We start from the raw sequence: 24,838 nt of genomic DNA, 5'->3' as shown, positions 1-24,838 counted from the left end.
AGCACAGTTTTGACTCCATTTAGTATGTTTTCATATATAACATTTACATGCTTTGAAGCTTTAATTAAGAAAAAAAGAGGGCACCTGGGTGGCTCAGTTGGTTAAGTGACTGCCTTCGGCTCAGATCATGATCCTGGAGTCCCGGGATCGAGTCCCACATCAGGCTCCCTGCTCAGCAGGGAGTCTGCTTCTCCCTCTGACCCTCTTCCCTCTCGTGCTCTCTATCTCTCATTCTCTCTCCCTCAAATAAATAAATAAAATCTTTAAAAAAATAAAAATAAAAAATAAATCTTTAAAAAAAAAAAGAAAAATAGTCTTATTAGCTTATGTTTGGTTTCAACTCCAGAAAGATGTAGATTTTTCTTCTGCATACATATTTCCCTGGAAGCTATAAAAGTGATGCAGGGACTGCAGTGATGGGGAGGAAAAAAAGGTGAAGCAGGGTCAAGTTTTAATGTTGAAGGTTAAAATAAAAGCGGAAGTTGGAGCATCATGAGAAGAAAAGTATGTTTGAGAATTATAATTTCTTGATTATACCCAGTATTGACAGTGGTGTGGGAAAAGGACATTCTTATACATGGAAGTTTTGAGTGTAAAAGTAATACTGACTTTGCAGTGGGCAGTTCGGTGATGTGTGGTGGATTTAAAATTTGCATGATCCAAGGATTTCATTTTAAGGAAGTAATTAGATTAATTAATAATTAATAATTAGATAAATGAAAGGAAATAACTAGATGAATTCATATGTATTTTTATGAGTGCTACTTGAAGGGATGGTCATAAGAAAAAAATTAGAAACATCATGAGGTTCTGTCCTATAAGAGGATTGCCTAAGTTTTACCATGACCACAAAATAGGTTACCATGCAGTCTTTAAAAATGTAGATCTAGGGGCACCTCGGTGGCTCAGTCCATTAAGGGTCCTACTCTGTTTTGGCTCAGGTCATGATCTCTTGGGTCCTGGGATCTAGCCCCACATCAGGCTCCATGCCCAGCGGGGAGTCTACTTCTCTCCTCGCTCCCTCACTCCCTCCCTCCCTCTCTAAAATAAATAAATTAATTAAAAAAAAAAAAAGCCTTGACTTCAAAAAAATAATGTAGATCTATATTTATTGTAATAGAAAGATGTCCACAATATATTGAATGGGGAAGGAAGGTTTCAAAATATAGTATGTAGAATATCATATATCACACTTCCATTTTAAAAGCAGCTGTGCATTTGCATTTAAAAAATAGTAATGACAATGCTAATAATGGTTGTCTCTTGGTGGTGGGGTTATTGTCTTTACTACTTTTTTGTCATTGATTTTTTGCAATCAACATTTGTTACATTATATTTTTTAAATGCCCTTAAAACTTTTTTTTAACCTAGAGATTACAAATGAAAGAAAAATGCCAGAGAGCTAGAATAGTCAGGGACTGATGGTATTTATGTAATGTTTATTATTATTTATGTTAATGCTAATAATAAATTTCCAAATTTGCTTGTTATTAAAATTATCTTGAAATCTTCTGCCCAAGAATTTAATTCTTGCTCTTCAGAATGGTGAAAGGAATGGGAGTTACCCTGCAATATTAATTTTAAAACCATTTTTTCCCCATAGATCTTTGCCGCCGTTCATTATCAGAAGATTCTGTAAGTATTCCACTGTTATTAAACCCAAATTTTACACTTCTGACTAATATAAATTTATAGGGCACTTCATTGTAGTATTTATTGACTTGTTGGAATAGGTGGTGATTTATTAAATAATCACAGTAAAAATCCTCTTGATAAATTATTTGATGGAGTCTTAGGCTGGGAAATTACAATATCAGAATTTTTATATGCCATATATATTTTATTTTAAATTTATATTAATATAAATTCATTCTCTTAGATGCAAGGCTCAGATCTTTGAATACGGGTCCTTTCATAGGAATCCCATGCATATTTCTTAAATGAACCACAAATAATCCAACAGTCATGATTTCCAATTGTCTTAAAGACAGTTAGTTATGAAGTAGTTTCATTACAGAATCCTTATAGTTGTTAGCCTTTTCACCAATCTTTTATTGTTTTCTGGTGCTCATCTATTTACACAGTAATTTGCTTTTGGAATCACTTTATCATATTCCTAAATTTTAACAAACTGATTCTAAGGGAAGTTTTCTGAAAATGATGTTGTCTTTAAGATTGTGTACCTTTTGAATGTTTGGAATACTTGGTAAATATGGAGATTGATTTGGAAAATTTACAAGGGAAAAAAAGTTTCTTTTTCTTCTTAGGATGGGACTGAGGAAGACCCACAGGCAGAACTGGCCATCATTCATGGGCAGATGGCCTATATTCTGCAGCTTCAGGGTCGTACAGAGGAGGCATTGCAACTTTACAATCAAATAATAAAACTAAAGTAAGTTTTTAAAATGAAATGCCTTTTATAGGGGGTGAAGTCTCTTTTTAAAGGTTTGTTTCTTTTTGACTGTTGCTTGTTGTTCACAGGCCAACAGATGTGGGATTGCTAGCTGTGATTGCAAACAACATCATTACTATTAACAAGGTATGGGATATCCATTGCTTTCTTATACTTATATTTTACATTGAAAACATTACCTTAGCTTCATCTTAGGTTTACTTCTTTTTTCCATGACACAGTCCAGTTGTAGCAAAATCACAATCACAGTTTAACTTTCATAATGATGATTCTGCAAGCTATATTCAGGTCATAAAACTTTTTTGCCAGTTACAGTCTCTGGACTGTCTTACCCTTTTCCCAGTTTATAATAATGTGGAGAATCTATATATTGAAAAATAAATTGTTTTGACTTTATACTAAGCATCTGCATGTTTTATGTGTCATTTTCATCTAGTGAGCCTGAGTACAAGTTTTCTATTTGTAATTCTTTTCTTTCTAGTGGTTTTTATTTTGGGGGAAGGGAGACATGCCCACCCTCAAAGCCACATGTAAAATATTACAAGTATGAATATAAACAATCCTAAAGAGTACTGTACTAGTAAAATTAACCACCATTTAGAACATTGTTTTAATAGAACTTTTCAGATTTGAAATTGAAATCAGTAGAAAATAAGAAAAGTAACATTTGATTTCTTTTGATAAACTGATTTTTCAAGTGCTATCGTATTTCATCTTCACAATCATATTTTTTTAATTAATTAATTTATTTTTTAATATTTTATTTGACAGAGGGAGACACAGCGAGAGAGGGAACACAAGCAGGGGGAGTGGGAGAGGGAGAAGCAGGCTTCCTGCGGAGCAGGGAGCCTGCTGCGGGGCTTGATCCCAGGACCCCAGGATCATGACCTAAGCCGAAGGCAGACGCTTAACGACTGAGCCACTGAGGCACCCCCACAATTATATTTTTAGGTGGCAGTACTTGCCTCCGATTTGTAGGAATATAATCTGAGGCTGAAAGGAGTTAAGTAATTTGTATAAGGTCACAGCCTGTTAGAGGTAGAACTTGGATTCAGATTCCAGTCACTTGACTCCAGAGTCCTTCATGGTACTTCCCTCCTCCAATAGCAGAAATTCAGAGGGTCTCCAGAGCTGAGATAATAGCACTAGAGAGAGTAGTAGTTATAGGATGTTGCAGGCCTTTGGCATGGTTTAGGTTTTTAAAAATTGATTCTGGCATTTGAATCTTAGTAACATTATATACTTGCTTGTGTTTGTGAATTATCTGAAGTGCTGGTGAGGATAAATTCTTTTTATGTGATATGGCAAGGAGAATGTGTAAAATACTAGATATCTTTTTTTTTTAAGATTTTATTTATTTGACAGAGACAGTGAGAGAGAGAACACAAGCAGGGGGAGTGGGAGAGGGAGAAGCAGGCAGGGAGCCTGATGCAGGGCTCAATCCCCGGACCCTGGGATCAGGACCTGAGCCTAAGGCAGACGCTTAACAACTGAGCCACCCAGGCGCCCAACACTAGATATCTTAATCTTGTTGTCATTATATACCAAACTTTTTTTTTAAGATTTTTTTTTTAATTTATTTATTTGAGAGAAATCAGAGGGAGGGGGAGAAGCAGACTCGACACTACTCAACGCTGAGCAGGGAGCCCGATGGGAGGCTCGATCCCAGGACCCTGAGATCATGACCTGAGCTGAAGGCAGATGTTTAACTACTGAGCCACCCAGGCACCTCTTTTTTTTTAAAGGATTTTTTTAAATGTATTTGAGAGAGAGTGAGAACAAGAGAGATCACAGAAGGAGAGGGATAGTCAACAGACTTTTTATTCAAAATAGTGCTGGATTCAATAGATAATGCAAAAGAAATATGAAACTCAGTCGTAATAATTACATCATTTAAAAGTCTCATTCTGGTATTGGAAAAAATTGTGCATGTTTAAATTTTTTACTTTTTAACTGCAGTATTGGTGAAAGAAAAGATCTCTGACCTGGCAAATTTATAGCTGACCCTTGAAAAAGAGGGTTACGGTTTGAGGGTTAAAAAACAGCATAAGCAGGTGAACATATGGAGAAATACTTATGGGAAGAAAGAGAAAACAGAAGTTAAGAGGATACATACATGCTAGTTAAAAATTTTTAAAAGTTTAGATTGAATGGTACCAAAAGGCCTTGAAAGCCAAGATTTTTTTTTTTTTAATTTTTACTTAGAGCACAAGAGGGGGTAGGGTCAGAGGGAGAAGCAGACTCCCCGCTGAGCAGGGAGCCCGATGCGGGATTCGATCCTGGGACTCTGGGATCATGACCTGAGCCGAAGGCAGTCACTTAACCAACTGAGCCACCCAGGCACCCGAAAATCAAATTTTTGAATAAGTGCCATGATAGCAAAGTTTAAGTGGCATGCAAGATGAATTGAAGTATTAAAATAGTACAGAGGAGAGCCAACTAGAAATCTGGTTTCTTAAGAATTGATTTATGTGAGGGGTGCCTAGGTGGCTCAGTTGGTTAAGTGTCTGCCGTCGGCTCAGGTCATGGTCTTGGGGTCCCGGGATTGAGTCCTACATTGGGCTCCCTGCTCAGCGGGGAGTATGCTGCTCCCTCTCCCTCTGCCCTTCTCCATAGCTCGTGCTCTCTCTCTCTCTCAAGTAAATAAAATCTTAAAAAAAAAAAAGGATTTATATGAAAGTTTTTTGCTGTACATTAAAATAATTTTACTTTGGTTTGAAGCTTCACACTCAGAAAAAGTATTTATTTTAGATTTATTCTTTTAATCTTCAAACTAGTAGAAGATCTGGTTTAAAAAACATTGGGTATTGGGGCGCCTGGGTGGCTCAGTTTTTAGCATCTGCCTTTGGCTCAGGTCATGATCCCAGGGTTCTGGGATCGAGCCCCGCATTGGGCTCCCTGCTCGGCGGGAAGCCTGCTTCTCCCTCTCCCACTCCCCCTGCTTGTGTTCCCTCTCTCGCTGTGTCTCTCTCTGTCAAGTAAATAGAATCTTTAAAAAAAAAAAATAGGGTATCACTTATTTGCAGTTATATTATTTACAAAGCTAGAATACTGTGCATGCAGTAGATATTCAGCTGCTCAGTTTGTCTTTCTCAAGATGCGTGTAATTTAATTGTCTTCCTAGAACGGTATGTGACATTCTGTAATTCTTAACAGGACTTTTTTAAGGCAGATAACATTGTGTTTGCTGCACACAGAAGTTTGAGAATTTGAGCTTCTTTGAGCTACTGCCTAGGTGAGAAGGACCTTAAGGAAAAGAAAAACAGTAGCTATGTTACAGTAGCATTTTTTTGCTAAAAATGCTTTCAAAAGAGGTGTGAATCTATTTCTGAATTTTAATGATTTGCTTACATAATGACTGTTTCAAAGAGGAAAGAATTAACTTTCCTCATTTGTCATCTAAATTCTAAAGGGCATAGTGTGTAGATTCCAGATTTCTTTGTATCTTTGTAGTCCTCATTTGTTCTATCTGTAAGTACTTTTCTTCAAAAAGCTCAAAACAAGCAGTTAATAGTGGAAGGATAAATCAAAAGAAAACCAAGAACCCAAGACAAATTTATATGCATCTTAGGGGTTTAAACAACCTAACCAGGCAGATGTATTATCTTCCAAGCTCTCTTGTGTATAAAATAACTAAATGGAAGAGGAATAAAGCCTTGAAATGTTAAAAGAGTAAAGTCTGAGATTGCTGTTAATGGCAAATGAACTTTTCTTTTTCAGGACCAAAATGTCTTTGACTCCAAGAAGAAGGTGAAATTAACCAATGCAGAAGGAGTAGAGTTTAAACTTTCTAAGAAACAGCTGCAAGCTATAGAATTTAACAAAGCTTTACTTGCTATGTACACAAACCAGGTAGGTAACAAATCTCTCATTGCTCTGGCTAAACCTTTTGGAGTATGGCATATGAGGCATAATGGGTGTAACAGTTCAATCTCTATATTTTTTGTCTTATACCAGTGTATTTTTCAGAATGTCATATATCAGATTTTGTTAAGTAATTTGCTCAATTCTTTGTAAAGGTCTACAGCTGTCTTTTAAGAGGACGAGAACACTATTCACATTTGTAAATGAGATACTGTTCTCATTATCTTATTTCTAATCTCTCTGAATTAAAGTAGAAATCATCGAAGATGTCAACTGGGATTATAGGTTTAAGATCTGTCTTTCATTTTATTTTGTGCATAATTATAAATGCTAAGGAGGTCAATTCTAATTCTAATATGCATTAATTCTAAAGATTTCATACTCTTCCATAGCAGAGGTTTTCAGTGGGAGAGTAGGAGTTAGTAACATTTTTATTATTTAGAACTGAGCTAAGTTATTCTTGAATACTTTAGCAAGAAATACCTATACATTTTGTTGCTTTTAAGCAAAGGGTGATACTTGTATTTTCATTTTTTAAACAAAACTCTGGAATTTAAGCATCCAAATTAATATTTAGAACTAGTCCTTTCACGGGGCACCTGGGTGGCTCAGTGGGTTACACGTCCAACTCTTTTTTTTTTTTTTAAGATTTTTATTTATTTTTTTATTTGACAGAGAGACAGCGAGAGAAGGAACACAAGCAGGGGGAGTGGGAGAGGGGTGAAGCAGGCTTCCCGCGGAGCAGGGAGCCTGATGCAGGGCTCGATCCCAGGACCCTGGGATCATGACCTGAGCTGAAGGCAGATGCTTAACAACTGAGCCACCCAGGCGCCTCTACACATCCAACTCTTGATTTCGGCTCAGGTCATAATCTCAGGGCTGTGAGATTGAGCCCATGTTGGGTATCGGGCTCTAAGCTAGGCATGGAGCCTGCTTAAGATTCTCTCTCTCCTTCTGCCCCCCCCCCACTGAAAGAACTAGTCCTTCCCTAAATGCTTTTGTAACTCATAGCTTAAATTCAGTAAATGGAAATCTTACAGGAGAAAATTGAAAATAGATACTGTAAACCAGTTCTTTTACCCTAGATAGTTCTTCACTATTGTCTTTCAGCTGAGTTCCTTCCCCTTCCACCCCTTCCTTTTCTTTTTGGTTATTCACTTAATGTTTAATTGCATTAACCAGCTTATTTTTGTGGGGGGAAATACTGTTTTTTAGGCAGAACAGTGCCGCAAAATATCTGCCAGTTTACAGTCCCAAAGTCCTGAGCATCTCCTGCCTATATTAATCCAAGCTGCCCAGCTCTGCCGTGAAAAGCAGCACACAAAAGCAATAGAACTGCTTCAGGTAAAGAAATTATTTGAGTTTTTAATGAGGTGTCATGTAGTTGCATCCTTGTTTCATTTTTATTAGAATAGCCTACACACTTGTAAATAAAGTGGGAAAACTAATAGGTAACATACCAGTAGACAAAATCCAGAGTGTCACTTTAGTTAATTCTTGAGCTACAGCTTTGTTTTATGTACATTTGTATTATGGGGCATCAGTGTGGCTCAGTCGGTTGAGTGTTGGACTCTTGATCTCAGCTCAGGTCTTGATAGCAGGGTGATGAGTTCAGGCCCCGTGTTGGGCTCCACGCTGGGCTGGGAGCCTACTTTATTTATTTACTTTTTTTAAGATTTTATTTATTTGACAGAGAGAGAGAGCCACAGAGGGAACACAAGCAGGGGGGAGTGGGAGAAGGAGAAGCAGGCCCCCCACGGAGCAGGGAGCCAGATGCAGGCTCCATCCCAGGACCTTGGGATCATGACCTGAGCCGAAGGCAGACGCTTAAGGACAGAGCCACCCAGGCACCCACTGGGAGCCTACTTTAAAAAAAAAAAAAAAAAAAAAAGTTTGCATTAGTAAATGTTTACCATAAACCTGAAGAATGGTTTTCATTTGGAGATCAATTTAGGATGAGTTAAAGGTTTGTTTTAGGCTTATAATGCCAGAATATGCTTAACCTCTTTTTCCAATAATGTATTTTCCAATGAGTCCCAGTCCAAAACCTCAGACAATTACAAAGATACTAACTTGGTTTTTATCATCCTAAATCAGCTGTTAGATTACATGTTTTAAATTCCTGAGGGTACAATGCCCTGAAAAGTTGAACAGGGTAAAGTTAGGACCATCCTGAAGGGCAAAATTGCCTAGCAGGGATCCTCAGTAAGGAGACAGCATCTATTTGAGTATCTTATTTAAACAAACAGAACTATGTAGTAATCTTAATTATTATTTCTCTGTTAGTGATTTCCTGGAACTTGATATCATTACACTTTCAGAGCATAACTTTATTTTATTTTTATTTTTATTTCTTTTTAAGATTTTATTTATTTGACAGAGAGAGACAGCCAGAGAGGGAACCCAAGCAGGGGGGAGTGGGAGGGGAGAAGCAGACTCCCTGCTGAGCAGCGAGTCCGATGCGGGCTCCATCCCAGGACCCTGGGATCATGACCTAAGCTGAAGGCAGATACTTAACCAACTGAGCCACCCAGATGCCCCTCAGAGCATAATTTTAAACAAAATGGGAAACAAAATTTTTCCAGAATTAAAATTTTGACCTGAAACCAGAACTTTAATATTTTAAAACTGGATTTTAAATTCTGTATAGAAGTGATAATTGAACTGTGTGCAGTTAGTTGTGTGAATTGTGATTTTTTTTTTCTCCAACTGAAAACATTTTAGGAGTTTTCAGATCAGCATCCAGAAAATGCAGCTGAAATTAAGCTGACCATGGCACAGCTGAAGATTTCCCAAGGTATTAATAATTATTTCATCATGATTAAAATATCATTTTAATGGAAACGTGGTTGAAATGTTTCTGAAGTAGTTGTGAACTATGTGGTTTTAAAAATTTTGCAAAAATTTTTTTTGCATAATGATGAAGCATAATTATTACTGTTTCAAACAGCCTTTTATCAGGTTATTCTTAAATTTTTAGAATAATTCTCAATCTATGCCTTGAAAGTGGGTAGAAGCAAAGGATTCCTATGTTTCAAAAGACCGTACTTAAATTTTCTGGGTATGTCATATGTAGAAATGCTTATATCTGTCACTTGCTAGTATTTGCATGAAAGAAGGGTTACTTTGCATTTAGCTTTCTTAAGTTAGCCATTTATCCTTTGTTTATAGTTTATGACCCACATCTTAGCGGGAAAAGAGGCAGGGAAATTTAATGAAAACTGACATTTTTGAATCTTACAGAAAACTGCTAGTGGTTTTTGGCCATGATTTGAACTAGGCTTGAGTGATTATCTAGAGCTTTTGGTAACCATTATTTACATGTAGCTATTTTAACTTTAAAATGAAATTTGTTAAAATCAGTTCCTCCCTTGTGCTAGCCACATAGAAACTTCATAACCACATGAGGCTAGTTGAACAGCATAGATTAAGACATTTCCATCATGGGAAGTTGTATTTCTGGTGTAGACCATGCATTCTCAACATGGGGGTGGGGATCGTTTGTTTGGTGGGTGGCCAAAAAAAATTACAGATATGATGGCCAAAATGACAATTTCATGGGTAATGATCAGGATACTTGACAATTAGAGAAAAAAAAAAAAGTCTTATGAGATTTCTTAGTGTTCAGTAATAAAAACAAGGTTGAGAAACATTATTGGTCTTGGGGTACCTGGTTGGCTTAGTTGGTAGAGCATGCGACTCTTGAGCCTCGGAGCTCCACATTGGGGGTAAAAATTACCTTAAAAAAAAAAAGCAACACTGTTGGTCTCCCATAATATTACCCATTCTCACATTTCCTTATCTTCCTCTCTTATTTCTTTTTCCTTTTCCCATCTTATTTTCTTTCCTTATCCAGTTTTCAGTTTATTTTTGGGAGGAGTATTTATCCTATTAAAATTACTAAGAAAGAGCTGTCATTGGTTTCTATTTTGCTTTTAAAGACTTTGGAAGGTTACATTATTGATGTTTACAATGAGTAGAAAATCGTATTTTGACACTAGGAAATTTTCCATTGCACTCATATCTGCAGTAACATGTTTTAAAGTCTTTAAGGGTAGGGTGTCCTTTAAGTTACATTCTGAAAATGGAGAAAGAGAACTCAACAGACTGGGTGGGAGTTGGGAGACTTCTTTTCTGGTAGAATCTCTGCCATTAACTTTCTTTGTGGGTGTAAGCAAGGTATATTGTTTCTTGGGACCATTATCCCAAAGATCACAAAGCTTAAGTATTTGGAGATACTACAAAATAGGACTTAAATTTCTTGTTGTTGTTTTTTAATAATATGCTTTCTTCAGTGTGATGATGATAATGTTTTTAATCTCTCAAGGTAATATATCCAAAGCATGTCTGATATTGAGAAGCATAGAAGAGTTAAAGCATAAACCAGGCATGGTGAGTTTATAACTAAAATATTATAAGACTAAAAAAGTAGCAGAATTATAGTCTGTTGGTATGTTTGATGTTTCTTTGTATTTAATTTCTGTTTATTCATAATGTAGGAGTAGTAGTTAAAATAAGTTACTGGTCTGCATTTAATGTCATTTTGTGTTCTGCTGTGCATTGGTTTATTATTTAGGCAAATATGCCAGGCACTATTTAAGCCTTACATTATCACTAAAAGCCAACCTTAAATAACCTAAAACCTGTATAGGGAATTTCTTAGTCTAATTTATTTTATCATGTCTTCAATGTGATATTTTGAGTTAAAAAAATTTAGTGATAGTGGCCAATAAATTTAGTTTTTACTTCTGTGATGATTTAGATCACCAATACAGCTGTGAAAGCATCTCTTTCAAAGTAGAGACTAATGCTGTCGCTGGTGTGTACATTCACTGAACAAGGGCTTTTATTCGCGTCTGTATCCTCTAACACAGCTTGTTTACAGTTGGCACTCAATAAATATATATTGGTAATGTATTATGGTAATGCTTTCTCCTTTGAAGATTCATATTTTCATTTCTAAAATTTCATATCTGGCCTTCTATTACCTTTCAAGAAATTTGTCCACTTCATCATTGTTGAACTTACTGGCATAAAAGTTGTTCAGGTATTTCCTATTTATCCCTTTAATATCTGTAGACCCTCTCTCATTCCTGATACTGGTTATTCAGGTCTTCTTTTTTGTTTTCTGATCAATTTAGCCAGAGGAGCATCAGTTTTATTGATTTTCTTAAAGATCCAGTTTCTTGGGGTGCCTGGGTGGCTTAGTCGTTAGGCGTCTGCCTTCAGCTCAGGTCATGATCCCAGGGTCCTGGAATCGAGCCCTGCTTCGGGCTCCCTGCTCCGCGGGAAGCCTGCTTCTCCCTTTCCCACTCCCCCTGCTTGTGTTCCTGTTCTTGCTCTGTTTCTCTCTGTCAAATAAATAAATAAAATCTTTAAAAAAAAAAAAAAGATGCAGTTTCTTGTTTCTGTTTCCTTTCTGTCCTCATTTCATGTTGCTCCTCCTATTCTCACTCTACTCTAGCCACATGGGTCTCCTTGCTATCCCTCAAACACACTAGGCAAGCTTTTCACTGGCCTTTTGTAGCTCAGGCCAGACAGAACTTATCATGGGAGTTTAGCCATGCTGGTGTGTACCTCACTGATTACACATTAGGTGTCCCAGCAGTGTTTTATTATATAAACTAATTTTTAAGCACTTATTCTCAACTATTATGCTTGCTATGCACTAGTAACAAACTGTGAACTGGCACTGGTTTAAGAGGAAAGTGATATTTTATAGATAACTACCTTTGTATTTGGGAAACACTGTTGTGTATGGTATTTCTAGTTATTATGGTCTAGAAAGATAATTTTTTGTTTTAAAGATTTTATTTATTTGACAGAGACACAGTGAGAGGGGGAACACAAGCAGGGGCAGAGGGAGAGGGAGAAGCAGGCTTCCTGCTGAGCAGGGAGCCCGATGTGGGACTCGATCCCAGGACCCTGGGATCATGACCTCTGAGGCAAAGGCAGACGCTTAACGACTGAGCCACCCAGGCGCCCCAGAAAGATAATAATTTTTATGATGAATTTGGTACTGGCAGAGAGCCTAACAACTTTTATTTGCTGTTTTCTAATTTTTTCATTTTCAAAAAGCTTATTCTGGGAGAGAAGGGGGAATTTTATTCATTAATTTATACTTTTGGCTGGGTAGGTATCTGCATTAGTGACTATGTACAGCCATGAAGAGGATATTGATAGTGCCATTGAGGTCTTCACGCAAGCCATCCAGTGGTATCAAAACCATCAGGTACGTAAATGGAGTAAATTGTTACGAGGACAAGTTTTTATCTAAAAATAAAAAGCTGCAGTAGTGAACTCAAGTTATGAGAATTGAAGTATTCCAAGTCACTATTTAAAGAATGGAATACTGTTAGACTGTCAAATTAATTTTTTTAAGTATACCAGATCCAAATAAAGCTATTGGAAATAAGAATTATTTCAGAATGAAAAAAAAACAAAACTCAGTTATGGTTTTGAAGGCCTTTTTGGTTCGTTGTGTGTATTTATGTATAATCTCAAAAAATAATACGTGAGTGCATATGGGAGTGCTCATCTTTAGTGGCTAGAGAGCTCATGGTAGTAAGTGGTGAAATAATAAATATGTGCAATAATTGTACCTCATGTTTTCCTGGAAGAGGAACGTCTTCATTTTTTCCAGTGTAAGTCTCTGCATAGGCAGTATCCAACTGACAAATATACATGCACACGGGTGGCATATATACCGTCGGTACTAAAGGCAGTAGAGGGATAGTGGTGTTCTGGGAAATACTGTGTTAGTGTTTGAGAACTGTGGTAACATATCTTTAAGATTTGATTATGGGGAAATATTTCTAGTTGTAGACAATCTTAAAAAATACAGGTTGTGATCCAGATTCATAAATTGGTCATCACTTGTATAATTTGTCTGTCTCCCTCCCTGTATGTTTGTGTGGTTTTTGTTGTTGTTTCGTGTATTCAATAAAACTTTGAGGAATTTAATAGATAGGTCTATCTTAAAGGTCTAATGAATATAGTAACTTCACAAACTTGGTAGATATCTAGCTTAAATTTTTTCTTCCTTTTTTTATTGAACCTGTAGCCCAAATCTTCTGCTCATTTATCCTTGATAAGAGAAGCTGCAAACTTCAAACTCAAATATGGGCGGAAGAAAGAGGCAATTAGTGACCTAGAACAGCTATGGAAGTAAGTTCTGAAAGCTGGATATGTAAAAATGCAAATTTTATTGCTGTTATTTGATACAAGAAGGTTATTTTGCTTTTTTATTCCATTTTCATAAACTGTACACTAACTGTTCACTAACTTTCTTTTTTTTTTTTTTTTTAGACAAAATCCAAAAGATATTCACACCCTGGCGCAGCTTATTTCTGCTTACTCACTTGTAGATCCTGAGAAGGCAAAAGCGTATCCTTTTGACCTTTTGATTATTGTTCCAGACAGCTCCCAAATAGCGTGCTAGATCCCTTCCAATACCTATTTTGACCATGGCTTTTTCTGTTGTAAATTTCAACAAACAGAACACTCTTCTAACTAGTAAAAGCAAAAATGAGAATTTATTGGTCAACATGACTGAAAAATATAGTAATAGATCCAACTTGGGGTACAGTTTGATCCAGAAGCAAAAATGAAGTCAAGATGCAGCTTATCTCTCTTCAGGTTCAAGTCCAGCAGCAAAGGAAAAAGAAAATGTATTTTATTTGGGTAGTTGTGAAATACTCTGAAATGTCATTCTCATTGAAATGTCTTAGATCACATGCCTAACAGTTACTGAAGATAAGAGATTCAGTGCCCTGATTGGCTAAATTTGGATCATGTGCTACCGTAGTCGGGGTATGCTCCCAAACCCAAGGTGGAGTCGTGGATGCTGAGCAGCCACAAGTCAAAACCTTTGTAGTGAGCAAATCTATGTTTGATAGTTGTTTTGGAATAGAGATTTTATTAAGCCCCATCTTGAAGTACAGCACTGAGTTAAGGAATGCTTAAGGAATTGCTCTTGGAACTCTGAGATCATGACATGAACTGAAGGCAGATGCTTAACTGACTGAGCCACCAGGCACCCCTAATTTGTTATTTTGTAGAAGATTTAAGAACATTTTTTTTACTTTTGAGAAGGGACATCAAAACAAAGACTTTTTCTTTTGGCAGACATATATATGTGAATATATTGTGTTCCTGAACTCCTGTTCAATCCCAGCCTTAGTAAACACCTGCCCTCGTCAGACAGTATGTCTCTAAAAGTAGATGTCGAGGCTCTTGAAAATTCTCCTGGTGCTACTTACATTCGGAAAAAGGGTGGAAAAGTCGCTGGAGATAGTCAGCCAAAGGAGCAAGGGTAATGTTTTCATTGTAACATTCTCTAATGTGGACTTTAAATTACATAAGGAATGAAAAATACATTCTCTGAAAATTCCTTGTGAATAAAGTTTAAGTCCCCCTTGTTTCTTTTTCCCTTCTCTTTTGCTATGCCCAGTTCTCAGTCCTTGTCCCCTTTACCACCTCCCACCATCACACCCCCAAATTAACCTTTGGTATTGAGTGTATATCCTTCAGAATCTTCTTTGTGTTTACACACAGAAGTGATTTAGAAATATTTTCCTTGGATTTATTTATCTTTTTGGTTTTGTTTTTGTTTTTGTTTTTTTTTACAGAAGGGGATTATATTGTACTTGCCTGTTTTCCAGCTTGCTTTCATTTATTAAGTTGGGGAGTTTTCTCCATATTCTTTTTTTTTTTTAAGATTTTATTTATTTCTTAGAGAGATTACAAGTTGGGGTGAGGGGTGGAGGGAGAAGTAGACTCCCTGCTGAGTGGGGAGCCCAATGCGGGGCTCAGTCCTAGGACCCTGAGATCATGACCTGAGATCTGAGCCTAAGTCAGATGCTTAATCAGCTGAGCCACCCAGGCTCCCCTTCTCCATATTCTTAGTATAGACATATTTCATTCTTTTTATGCATAGTATTCCATTAGCTGGTTGTCCCCTACTTTATTTACCTGTAAATTTTTGATGTATATTTAGTACATAATTCTATACTGAGTTCAAATGAGGTTTATTTTGCTGATTTGGAGGAAAGATTAGCTAGCTTCATTAACTTACAGGAAGTCAAATTCTTACTCTTCTCCCAGGTGGCCATCTCAGAAACACAGTGGAGGCCTACAGTGAAATGTTTAAGATTCCATGAATAGAGACTTGGGATGAACAGAGAATGGAAGAGATATAGCCCTTCCCCAAATTTGTGGCTTTCGTGGTTTTTCACTGTTTTCTCTCTTTTTTTTTAAGATTTTATTTATTTGAGAGAGAGCTAGAGAGAGGAGAAATGGTGGGGAGGGGCTGTTAAGGAGAGGGAGAAGCAGACTCCCCGCTGAGCAGGGAGCCCAATGTGGGGCTCTAACTCAGGACGCTGAGATCATGACCTGAGCCAAGGCAGGTTGCTTAATGACTGAGCCACTCAGGCGCCCGTTTTCTCCCTTTCTGAGTGCCTTTTGAAATGTAAATTTTTTCCTAACTTACCAAAAAATACATCAGTGACAGCATATGAGTAACGTCATTATGAACTCTGGTAAAAAAGCATTATCATCCTCATAATAGTTTTTTTTAAGATTTTTAAAGAAAAAAAACCTTCCTTCCTTTCCTTTCCTTCCCTTCCCTTCCCTTTCCTTCCCTTCCCTTTCCTTTTTCCTTTCCTTTCCTTTCCTTTCCTTTTTCCTTTCCTTTCCTTTCCTTTCCTTTCCTTTTTCCTTTCCTTTTTCCTTTCCTTTCCTTTCCTTTCCTTCTTTCCTTCCTTTCCTTTCCTTTCCTTTCCTTTCCTTTCCTTTCCTTTCCTTTCCTTTCCTTTCCTTTTTCCTTCCCTTCCCTTTCCTTTCCTTTCCTTTCCTTTTTCCTTCCCTTCCCTTCTCTTCCCTTCCCTTCCCTTCCCTTCCCTTCCCTTCCCTTCTCCCTTCCCTTCCCTTCCCTTCCCCCTCCCCTCCCCCTCCCCTCCCCTCCCCTCCCCCACTCTGTCTCTCCGCGCCCCCACCCACACTCAGTGTGGAGCCCAGTACAGGGCTTGAACTCAAGATCCTGAGATCATGACCTGAGCCGAGATCAAGAGGTGGATGCCTAACTGACTGAGCCATCCAGGCGTCCCCTATTTAATTATTTTCGGTACTTTTTTCCTCTTTCAAAGCAGAGTTTAGTAATTAGTAAGAATATAGTTCTTTTCTAGTCCTTTAATCCTCTCCTTTTCCTTAGACAATTATTAAGATATTGGCTTTTAGGCTTTTAAATTTCACATTATTTTCATTAGGCATTATTAAAGCCTTTTATACTAACTTTAGGATACAAAGGTTTAGTTTTTAGTTTTTTGGGTTTTTTTTTTTAAGATTTTATTTTTAAGGACTCTCTACACCCCACATGGGGCTTGAACTCACAACCCTGAGATCAAGAGTCACATGCTCTACTGACTGAGCCAGCCAAGCACCTCAAAGGTTTAGTTTCTTTTGAAGATAAACTATGTTGTTGACAAAAAATAAGTCATGGTCCTTGCCCTTAAAAGAACCTAAGTCTCGCAGAAGGAAATATTGCAGTAATTGCAATAAAGGTTGCATGTTCTGGGATTGTGCAGGGCATAGAGGAGTACACCAGGGGATATAGTCCTTCCTGGGGACAGTCGGGGGTTAGGAAATCACCTCATGGAAGAGGTGATTGTGTTGACTTTTGAGGAAGATGAATTAGGCCAAGTGTGAGCAAAGGCAAATAAGGGACGCCTGGGTGGCTCAGTCAGTTAAGCGTCTGCCTTCGGCTCAGGTCATGATCCCAAAGTCCTGGGATCGAGTCCCACATCGGGCTCCCTGCTCTGCGGGGAGCTTGCTTCTCCCTCTGCCTCTGCCTCTCTCTCTCTCTGTCTCTCATGAATAAATAAAAATCTTTAAAAAAAATAAGAAATGGCAGAGAACCTTTGGGAAATTGCAGGTATGGCTGGAGAGTGATTTGTAGAGAGACAATTTAGAAGACGGTTGCATAGTCTGGGTGAGAGATGAAGCTCTTTAAAGTACGACACTGTATGTTGCATTCCTTATTCTTCAGGATACCCTGAAAGAATTTTCACAATTGAATGATGTGGTAGAATGAATTTTTGGCAGAGATTGTTGCTGTGTCATCATTTTAATTCACTGTTTCATAGTTCCCATAGAGGCATAATCATGTATGATTATGTACAGAGATATTTTTGATGTCTTCCTCTTATAGCCATCAGAGTACTTATTTTTGAAGTGTTTTATTTCTCATGCTCCTTTCAGCACCTCTTCCCTTTTTTTTAGTGTACTTAATAAATATTTTACTTAAAAAATTCAGTAAACTCGCCAGGTTCAAGATTTGGAAAATAAAAACATAGAAAGTAAAAGCTTCTTCCATCCCTGTGTGCTCTCCTCTCTCCAAGGTCACTACCAATGTTACTTGTCTTACATATCCTCCCAGGGATAGTCTTGGCATGTATGATACCTATGCATGTTCTTGCCTAAGTGTCGAGTTATCTGTTCTCTAGTTTTGCCAAACATGTAACTTAACATAGTATTGTAGATTTTCATGCTTGTGCAGATTTCTTCTCTTTTTACATAGACTTAATGTATGGGAATGTAATCTGAAAACTAAACTAAAAAGCTAATCCTCTTTTTTAAACGACTTTCCAAAAACTACAGTATGTGAAGCTTGATTAAACTTAACCAGTATTAATATCCCAGCTAGTTTATTAACTTTGGTAAGACAGTGCCAAATCTTAAATGCCTAATGATAAAGTGCCCAGCTCACTCTTTTGCACATGTTTAAAGCTGTATAAATATTTTATCATGACTATGGTAATGGTTTTTCTTCTCTTTGTAGACAGGGAGATTTGAAAAAGAAGAAAAAGAAAAAGAAGGGTAAGGATTTTTTTCTTTTTTTATCTTTAGATTTTACAAGATAAAAGTTTGAGTTTAGCCCAATATAAAAATCTTCAGACAAAAATACCGTTCTCTGTGCTGTCGTTGAACATTGACTTTTGTCTTGACTATAAATTATTTTTTTTACTTTAAAGACTATAGCTCTAGAGAGATTGAGTGCCTGAATTCAGATTGTTGCTCTAGTTAACATTGCTCTTTTGCTGTGACTGTGAACAGATTACTTAATGTACCTGCCTGAGTTTTTCATTTATAAAATGGAATGTGATAGTTATATACCTCATAAGATTAAATGAGATACCACATGTAAAGATCTCAGAATGATGCCTGGCACATAGTAAGCCCTTTATTCATTAGGCTGCTTTCAGCTACAAACTGAACTCCATCAAACTGGCTGTTTATGAAAATGGCTGTGTATAGGAAAGGTTGACTGATCTAGAAGTTGTATCTCTTTGTTCATCTGTATACAAAACTGAATCCCATTAGAGTCATGTTTGTTAGCAACGGTCTGGGCTTGTCTTTCTTTTTTTTTTTAAGATTTATTTTAGAGAGTGCATGTAGGGGTTGGGCGGGGCAGGGGCAGAGGGAGAGGGAGAGAGAGTCCCAAGCAGACTCCATGCTGAGCACGGAGTGCAACACGAGGCTCAATCTTACGACCCCAAGATCATGACCTGAGCCGAAACCAAAAGTTGGATGCTCAACTGACTGCGCCACCCAGGCACCTGTGGGGCTTGTCATTTATATCCAGCAGTTCAAAGAGGGCCTTTCTGCAGTTATCATGTCTCTCCCATTAATCTCATGGGCCAACATAGGTGATTGTCCAAGCCTGAACCATTAACCAGGAGAATGATGTGCATTGATTGGCTTAGGCTGTGTTCTTAATTCCTGGCAAAAGTGGGTAAAATTACCATGTTTGGCTTCATCTAGTCAGAGGTTATCCCTGGAGCCACCTACCTGTTCCTGAGTCTGGGAAATCTGTGGTATAAATCAGATGCATTCATCTGTCTTTCCTTCTTTCCTTCTTCCTTTCGTTTATTAGGCTCCATGCCCAACATGGGTCTCGAACTCACAAACCTGAGGTTGAGTCGCATGCTAAGTATTTGTTTTATATATTAGTAATACTGCAAGGGAACAGCTGATAAGTACAGGTAGCATTAACCTGCAATATCACTTTTCTATTTTTTGTGGTTTCCAGATGAGTATTTTTTTAAAACTTAAAAGCAATATATGCTCATACTAAGAACAAACAAAACTTCTGTCATTATACAATGGCAATAAAGCATGGAAAATTCCCTACCCGAAATTCATACTTCTAGAGATAATTACAATATAACTTTTTTGTATATAGGAACATACATTATTACACATTTACATGCTCAGTCAATAAAAGTTTTTACAAAATTGATATGAACAGTGTCTTTAGGATAATTTGTTTTAATCTTCTACTTTAGACTGTATCATGCAGACATTTCTCCAAATTATTAAATATGGATGTACTTTTTAACCGATAGCTATAGCTTCTCTTTTTTTTTTTTTTTTTTTTAAGATTTATTTATTTATTTATTTGTCGGGGCGGGGCAGGGAGGAGAGAGGGAGAGCACGCGCACAAGCAGGGGGAGCGGTAGGCAGTGGGAGAAGCAGACTCCCCGCTGAGCCAGGAGCCTGATGTGGGACTCAGTCCCAGAACCCTGGGATCATGACCTGAGCCACCCAAGTGTCCCAATAGGTATAGTTGCTTATAGTGTGGGCATACTGTAATTTATTTAATCATTCTCTTACTGATAGACACTTAAGTTAGTTTATTATTTTAAAGAATACCATAGAGAATATCCTTTTTTTTTTTAAGATTTATTTATTTATTTTAGAGAGAGAGTGCAAGCGGGGGTGGGGGGTAGTGAGAAAAGGAGACTTCCCACTTTTCATGGAGCCCAGTGTGGAATTCAGTCCCACAATCCTGAGATCATGACCTGAGCTGACATCAAGAATCAGACACTCAACTGATTGAGCCACCCAGGCACCCCATGTTCTTATATATAAGTTTGTGTCTTCTTTTTTTTTTTTAAGATTTTATTTATTTGACAGAGCATAAGCAGAGGGAGAGAGAGGGAGAAGCAGGCTCCCCGCTAAGCAGGGAACCTGATGCGGGACTCGATCCCAGGACCCTGGGATCATGACCTGGGCTGATCTGGCCGCTTAACTGACTGAGCCACCCAGGCATCCCTATAACTTTGTGTCTTATGGGTGTCTGCAGGATAAATTTCTAGAAGTATTAATTTTGACTAGTTCTGCCAAATTAAATTGCTCTCTACAAAGGCTATACCATTGTACAGTTCTGCCATAGTGTTTGGTTGTTTCTCACTATCTCATCAATACTGGGTATTGTTACTGCTTTTAATATTTGTTAGTTTGATAGAATTTTGCTACCTTTTTCATTTATAATTAGTGAGGTGGAACATTTTTTCACATGATTAAGGACTTCTGTTTCTCCTGGCTTACCCTAATCACAGCAGTACCCATTTTTGTTTGCATGATTTATCTATTGATTATTATTTTTTTTTTTAAGATTTTATTTATTTATTTGACACACAGAGAGATAGCGAGAGAGAGAGAGGGAGAGAGCACAAGTAGGGGGAGCGACAGGCAGAGGGAGAAGCAGGCTTCCTGCATGAGCAGGGAGCCCGATGTGGGGCTCGATCCCAGGACCCTGGGATCATGACCTGAGCCGAAGGCAGCGGTTTAACCAACTGAGCCACCCAGGCGCCCTTATCTATTGATTATTAAGACCTCTTTCTATATTAAGAATATCAGTCCACTCTGTTATATAGTATGCAAATATTTTTTTGTTATTTCTCTTAAAAATGTATCTCTTACCAAATGAAATTAAACATTTTTTATATAGGGGCACCTGGCTGGCTTAGTCAGAACTCCTGATCTTAGGGTTGTTTGAGCCTCATGTTAGGTACAGAGATTACTTAAAAATAAATAAAACTTAAAAAAAAATTTTTTTTAATACATATGTGAAATCTTTTCCTTTATAGCTTCTGAAATTTGTATCATGCTTAATAAGGTCTTTTCCCTGGCTAGATTATACAAATAAAACTTTCTCAGATGAACTTATTTCAGTTTTAATGTTATTTATTCCCAGGCCTTGGACACATTCTTTAAGCAAACTATCTTGAAACCATTATAGACATATCTCATTTCTTTAACACTTATTACACAGGAAAACTGCCTAAGAATTATGACCCAAAGGTGACCCCAGATCCAGAAAGATGGCTACCAATGCGAGAACGTTCTTACTACCGGGGGAGAAAGAAGGGTAAAAAGAAGGATCAGATTGGAAAAGGGACCCAGGGAGCAACTGCAGGAGCTTCATCTGAACTGTAAGTCGTTGCTGCTCAGTTGAAGTCACTCAGAGCATAGGTTGATTCTTTCTCACATGGACTCAGGATCATTAGTAAGAATTTTTAAAATGTATTTCAAGTATAAGGAATACAGTCAGATATCTTTATTAAGTGTTTTGCCAATATGCTTATGTAAAGGAAAGAAAATTTGGTTTGATTATATTGTAAATATTAGGATTATAGAATTGTATCGTAAATATTAGGATTCCAGTATCTTCAAAAGGAACCTAAATACACTGAGTCATTCAGCTGAGTATAAAGAACAATAGATACTATAAATAAGATGATTAGGAAGAAGTATTAAAAATGTTACTGAAGTTATTCTTACATTGTAGGATTATGAGTCATTTAAATTTTTTTTTCCTACACTTTCTAAAATTGGCGTGAACCATATATTACTTTTTCTTTGTAAAGCAGTAAATGTTGTATTTAGAAGAAAAATGGATAGGAAGTTGGGGAGCCCACTTTAAAAGAAACAATATGTGTGGGAGATTGTTAGGAGTAGAAAGTGAAATCCACGTACATGTGTTTTTATAGTTTTTTCCTTTGTTGAATATATGAATGACCAGCACTCTCCTGATCTGATTTCAGGGATGCCAGTAAAACTGTGAGCAGCCCACCAACCTCCCCAAGACCCGGCAGCGCAGCAACAGCATCTGCATCTACAAGTAATATCATACCCCCAAGACACCAGAAACCTGCAGGGGCTCCAGCAACAAAAAAGAAACAGCAGCAGAAAAAGAAGAAAGGAGGAAAAGGTGGCTGGTGATTAGAACATTCTTGTTTGCAGGGTATTTTTAGTCTCACTGACACTAAGAACATAATAAAGGTAACACAGCAAGAAGCACAGAGCTACTCCCTTTCCCATCCCCACATTTTCATGAAATGATTTTCTTGTGTGTTGTCACACAGGAAAATATCTTCCTCAACCTCTGCCTAGTCAGATTTGGCCTGCTTGTACCACCTAGCTTTGCACAGATGATAAGGACTCAAAATAATGGGGCATTTTCCCACCTTGATCTCTGTTGCATTCTTTCTCTTTGTGTGCTGTGATCTGGTGTTTTTTCAAAGTTTCACAAACAAGGCATGTTACCCAAAGTTTCCTAGGATTTAAACAGAACCTACTTCTGTTTAAACTCGAGTCCGAAGATAACTTGTTCCTAGCAAATCCCACTTTAAATTATGTCTTAGGAGGCCTTAGGAGACTGAAAGTGGAATCTTCTGAGCGTTCCAAATATCTGCTTAGAAATATCATGTGATAAAAGGGACCTTATTAATACACTGGTGTTCTTCACTTCGTTACATGAATGACCACAGGAAAACTAAAGTAAATGTCATGATCAATTTTAACTATAAATTCTCTGTCGTGTGATCCTGGAGTATGGGATACTATATATATGTAGTAACGAAATGTGTGTGTATGTACATATACACACACACATATATGTAAATTAGGACTCCTTTGCACCCTGTATTGTTTTCAGATTATGATGACATTATGCTGATTTAGCACTATTAACTCAAGGAAAATGTATCAATGTTGTAAGAAGTTGACTCTTAGACCCAGTGTTCTGAAGTCAGATGGGTTTGGAGTGTCTCAGTCAGAAAGATTTAATGGCCCTGTCAAGAACGTGAACATTGACTTCTGAGGTAGAGAGGAAATCCTTCAGAGTTCAGTAGTGGGCAGTATTAGAACTTAACTGTTTGGCCCAGTTAATAGATACTAAAATGACTCACCTTTGTCATTTGGGGTACAACTATTCATTACCCTTCTCAAAGTAATGAAGTATTGTACAGTCTGGTATCAGTGTTGCTCTGGTCTTCCTTGCTTGCAAGCCACTTTCCCATTGAACAGCTGTGAGACAGGCACACTGGGATGCCACCTTTGTTAGTATTCATTTTGTGCTGCCCAAGATAGCATTGAATTTAGACTTTGAGTATTTCCTTGTGATCATATTACTTTGTCCTTTTTAATAAAGTGCTGCTGTGTTTGACTCTGAACATATCTATTGAAACTTCTTCAAAGGTATTTTTTAAAAGGCTTTCCTCCTTTACAAGAGTAAGAAATGTGGTGCTGCCTAATCAGAATCTGCAGTAACACCTAAACAAGAGACGATCCTCTTATATATGAATGACTTATTATGACATAATACTTTTTGAGCTTAGAGAATAATCTTTTGATAAGAGTATTGTACTTATTCCTTCTGAATATATACCCCATTACAGAAATAATTGTTCGTAAATTTGTTATTTAGGATTCCATTAAATTTCTGTGGTGAAGGATAATCATATTTAGGTTAACTGAGAATTTTGGTGAAAGTTATCCATCGTTGAAAATTTTGACCCAAGGCACCAAGAGTGAAAGTTACATTTCTCTATTTAGTCATTGTAATTACTAGCCATTGTTATTACCAGTCATTACTAAGCAACTGAAACCTCAATTTAAATAAGTTATAATTGTCAATTGAAGTATAAGCATCTACATTAATTTTCTAGTAATTATTTCTTCTTTTGGACAGGTCTTTAATCAAGGACATATACTTTGTGTGTGTGTACATTTATAAAAGCCAATATGGATACATCCATTCACTGTGGTACATTTTAAAATAAAATATTCTAGCAGTGAGTATGGATTAAGGTGTTTTGGGTTTTGGCATTTTATTGAGGACTTCCTGGTTGGTATACCTAAGAATTTTTTAGGCTAAATATCTAAAATTGTTTCTTGTCCCTCCCACAAAGCTTCGGACCTAATCTGATGGAACCCGAGAGAATCCATTTGTAACTTCACTGACAGTTCATCATGTTCATATGTGTTTATAAACAAATTGAGTAAACATTTTAACCACAGCATTTTCAAGGCTGCTTGTAAACTGCTAACCTTAAACATTTACATCACTCAAGCCTATTATTCACTGTTCCTTACAAGCCTATCTGAACAGTAGATCTGATGAAAGAGAGTCAGTTTATTGCATTAAGGTAATTTCATTAGATTGTGAAATATATTCTTGAGAGCAGTTTAACAAAATAATAAAAAGAACCATCCCTATACTTTTCAACCAGTTTAAGAAATGTTAACACCACCTTTGAAAAGCCCCTGGGTTACCTAATTTGCTACATACGGGATCATTGTTCGTGACTATTTTGTTTAGTTGTAGTTGTTTAATACCTATCATTACTAGTATCTATGTTCCTGGTGGACTACTAATTTAATCACCAGGTAATTTTGTTTAAATGACATGTAGCGGGAATTTAAAATAAGGGAACT

General features: G+C 37.2%; 1 protein-coding gene across 1 annotated transcript in view; it reads left to right on the top strand.

Moving 5' to 3' along the window:
* Positions 1-23,574, top strand: part of SRP72 (signal recognition particle 72) — a 30,491-nt gene extending 6,917 nt beyond the window's left edge. The window contains exons 6-19 of the mRNA XM_088021149.1: positions 1,604-1,635; positions 2,268-2,392; positions 2,482-2,539; positions 6,134-6,265; positions 7,493-7,621; positions 9,002-9,074; positions 10,605-10,669; positions 12,414-12,509; positions 13,341-13,444; positions 13,586-13,663; positions 14,454-14,591; positions 18,114-18,151; positions 21,393-21,552; positions 22,165-23,574. Of these exons, the coding sequence (XP_087877275.1) occupies positions 1,604-1,635; positions 2,268-2,392; positions 2,482-2,539; positions 6,134-6,265; positions 7,493-7,621; positions 9,002-9,074; positions 10,605-10,669; positions 12,414-12,509; positions 13,341-13,444; positions 13,586-13,663; positions 14,454-14,591; positions 18,114-18,151; positions 21,393-21,552; positions 22,165-22,342 (1,406 nt within the window). The 3' untranslated portion in view covers positions 22,343-23,574. The remainder of the gene's footprint in view (positions 1-1,603; positions 1,636-2,267; positions 2,393-2,481; positions 2,540-6,133; positions 6,266-7,492; positions 7,622-9,001; positions 9,075-10,604; positions 10,670-12,413; positions 12,510-13,340; positions 13,445-13,585; positions 13,664-14,453; positions 14,592-18,113; positions 18,152-21,392; positions 21,553-22,164) is intronic.
* Positions 23,575-24,838: the final 1,264 nt, after the last annotated feature.

The sequence above is a fragment of the Eumetopias jubatus genome, unplaced genomic scaffold, assembly GCF_037043125.1.
Source record: "Eumetopias jubatus isolate StellerSeaLion01/CBP00866 unplaced genomic scaffold, mEumJub1_p1.0 scaffold_2, whole genome shotgun sequence".
Lineage (NCBI taxonomy): Eukaryota > Metazoa > Chordata > Mammalia > Carnivora > Otariidae > Eumetopias > Eumetopias jubatus.
Note: the sequence above shows the minus strand (reverse complement) of the source record. Positions and strands in the feature narration are given on the sequence as shown.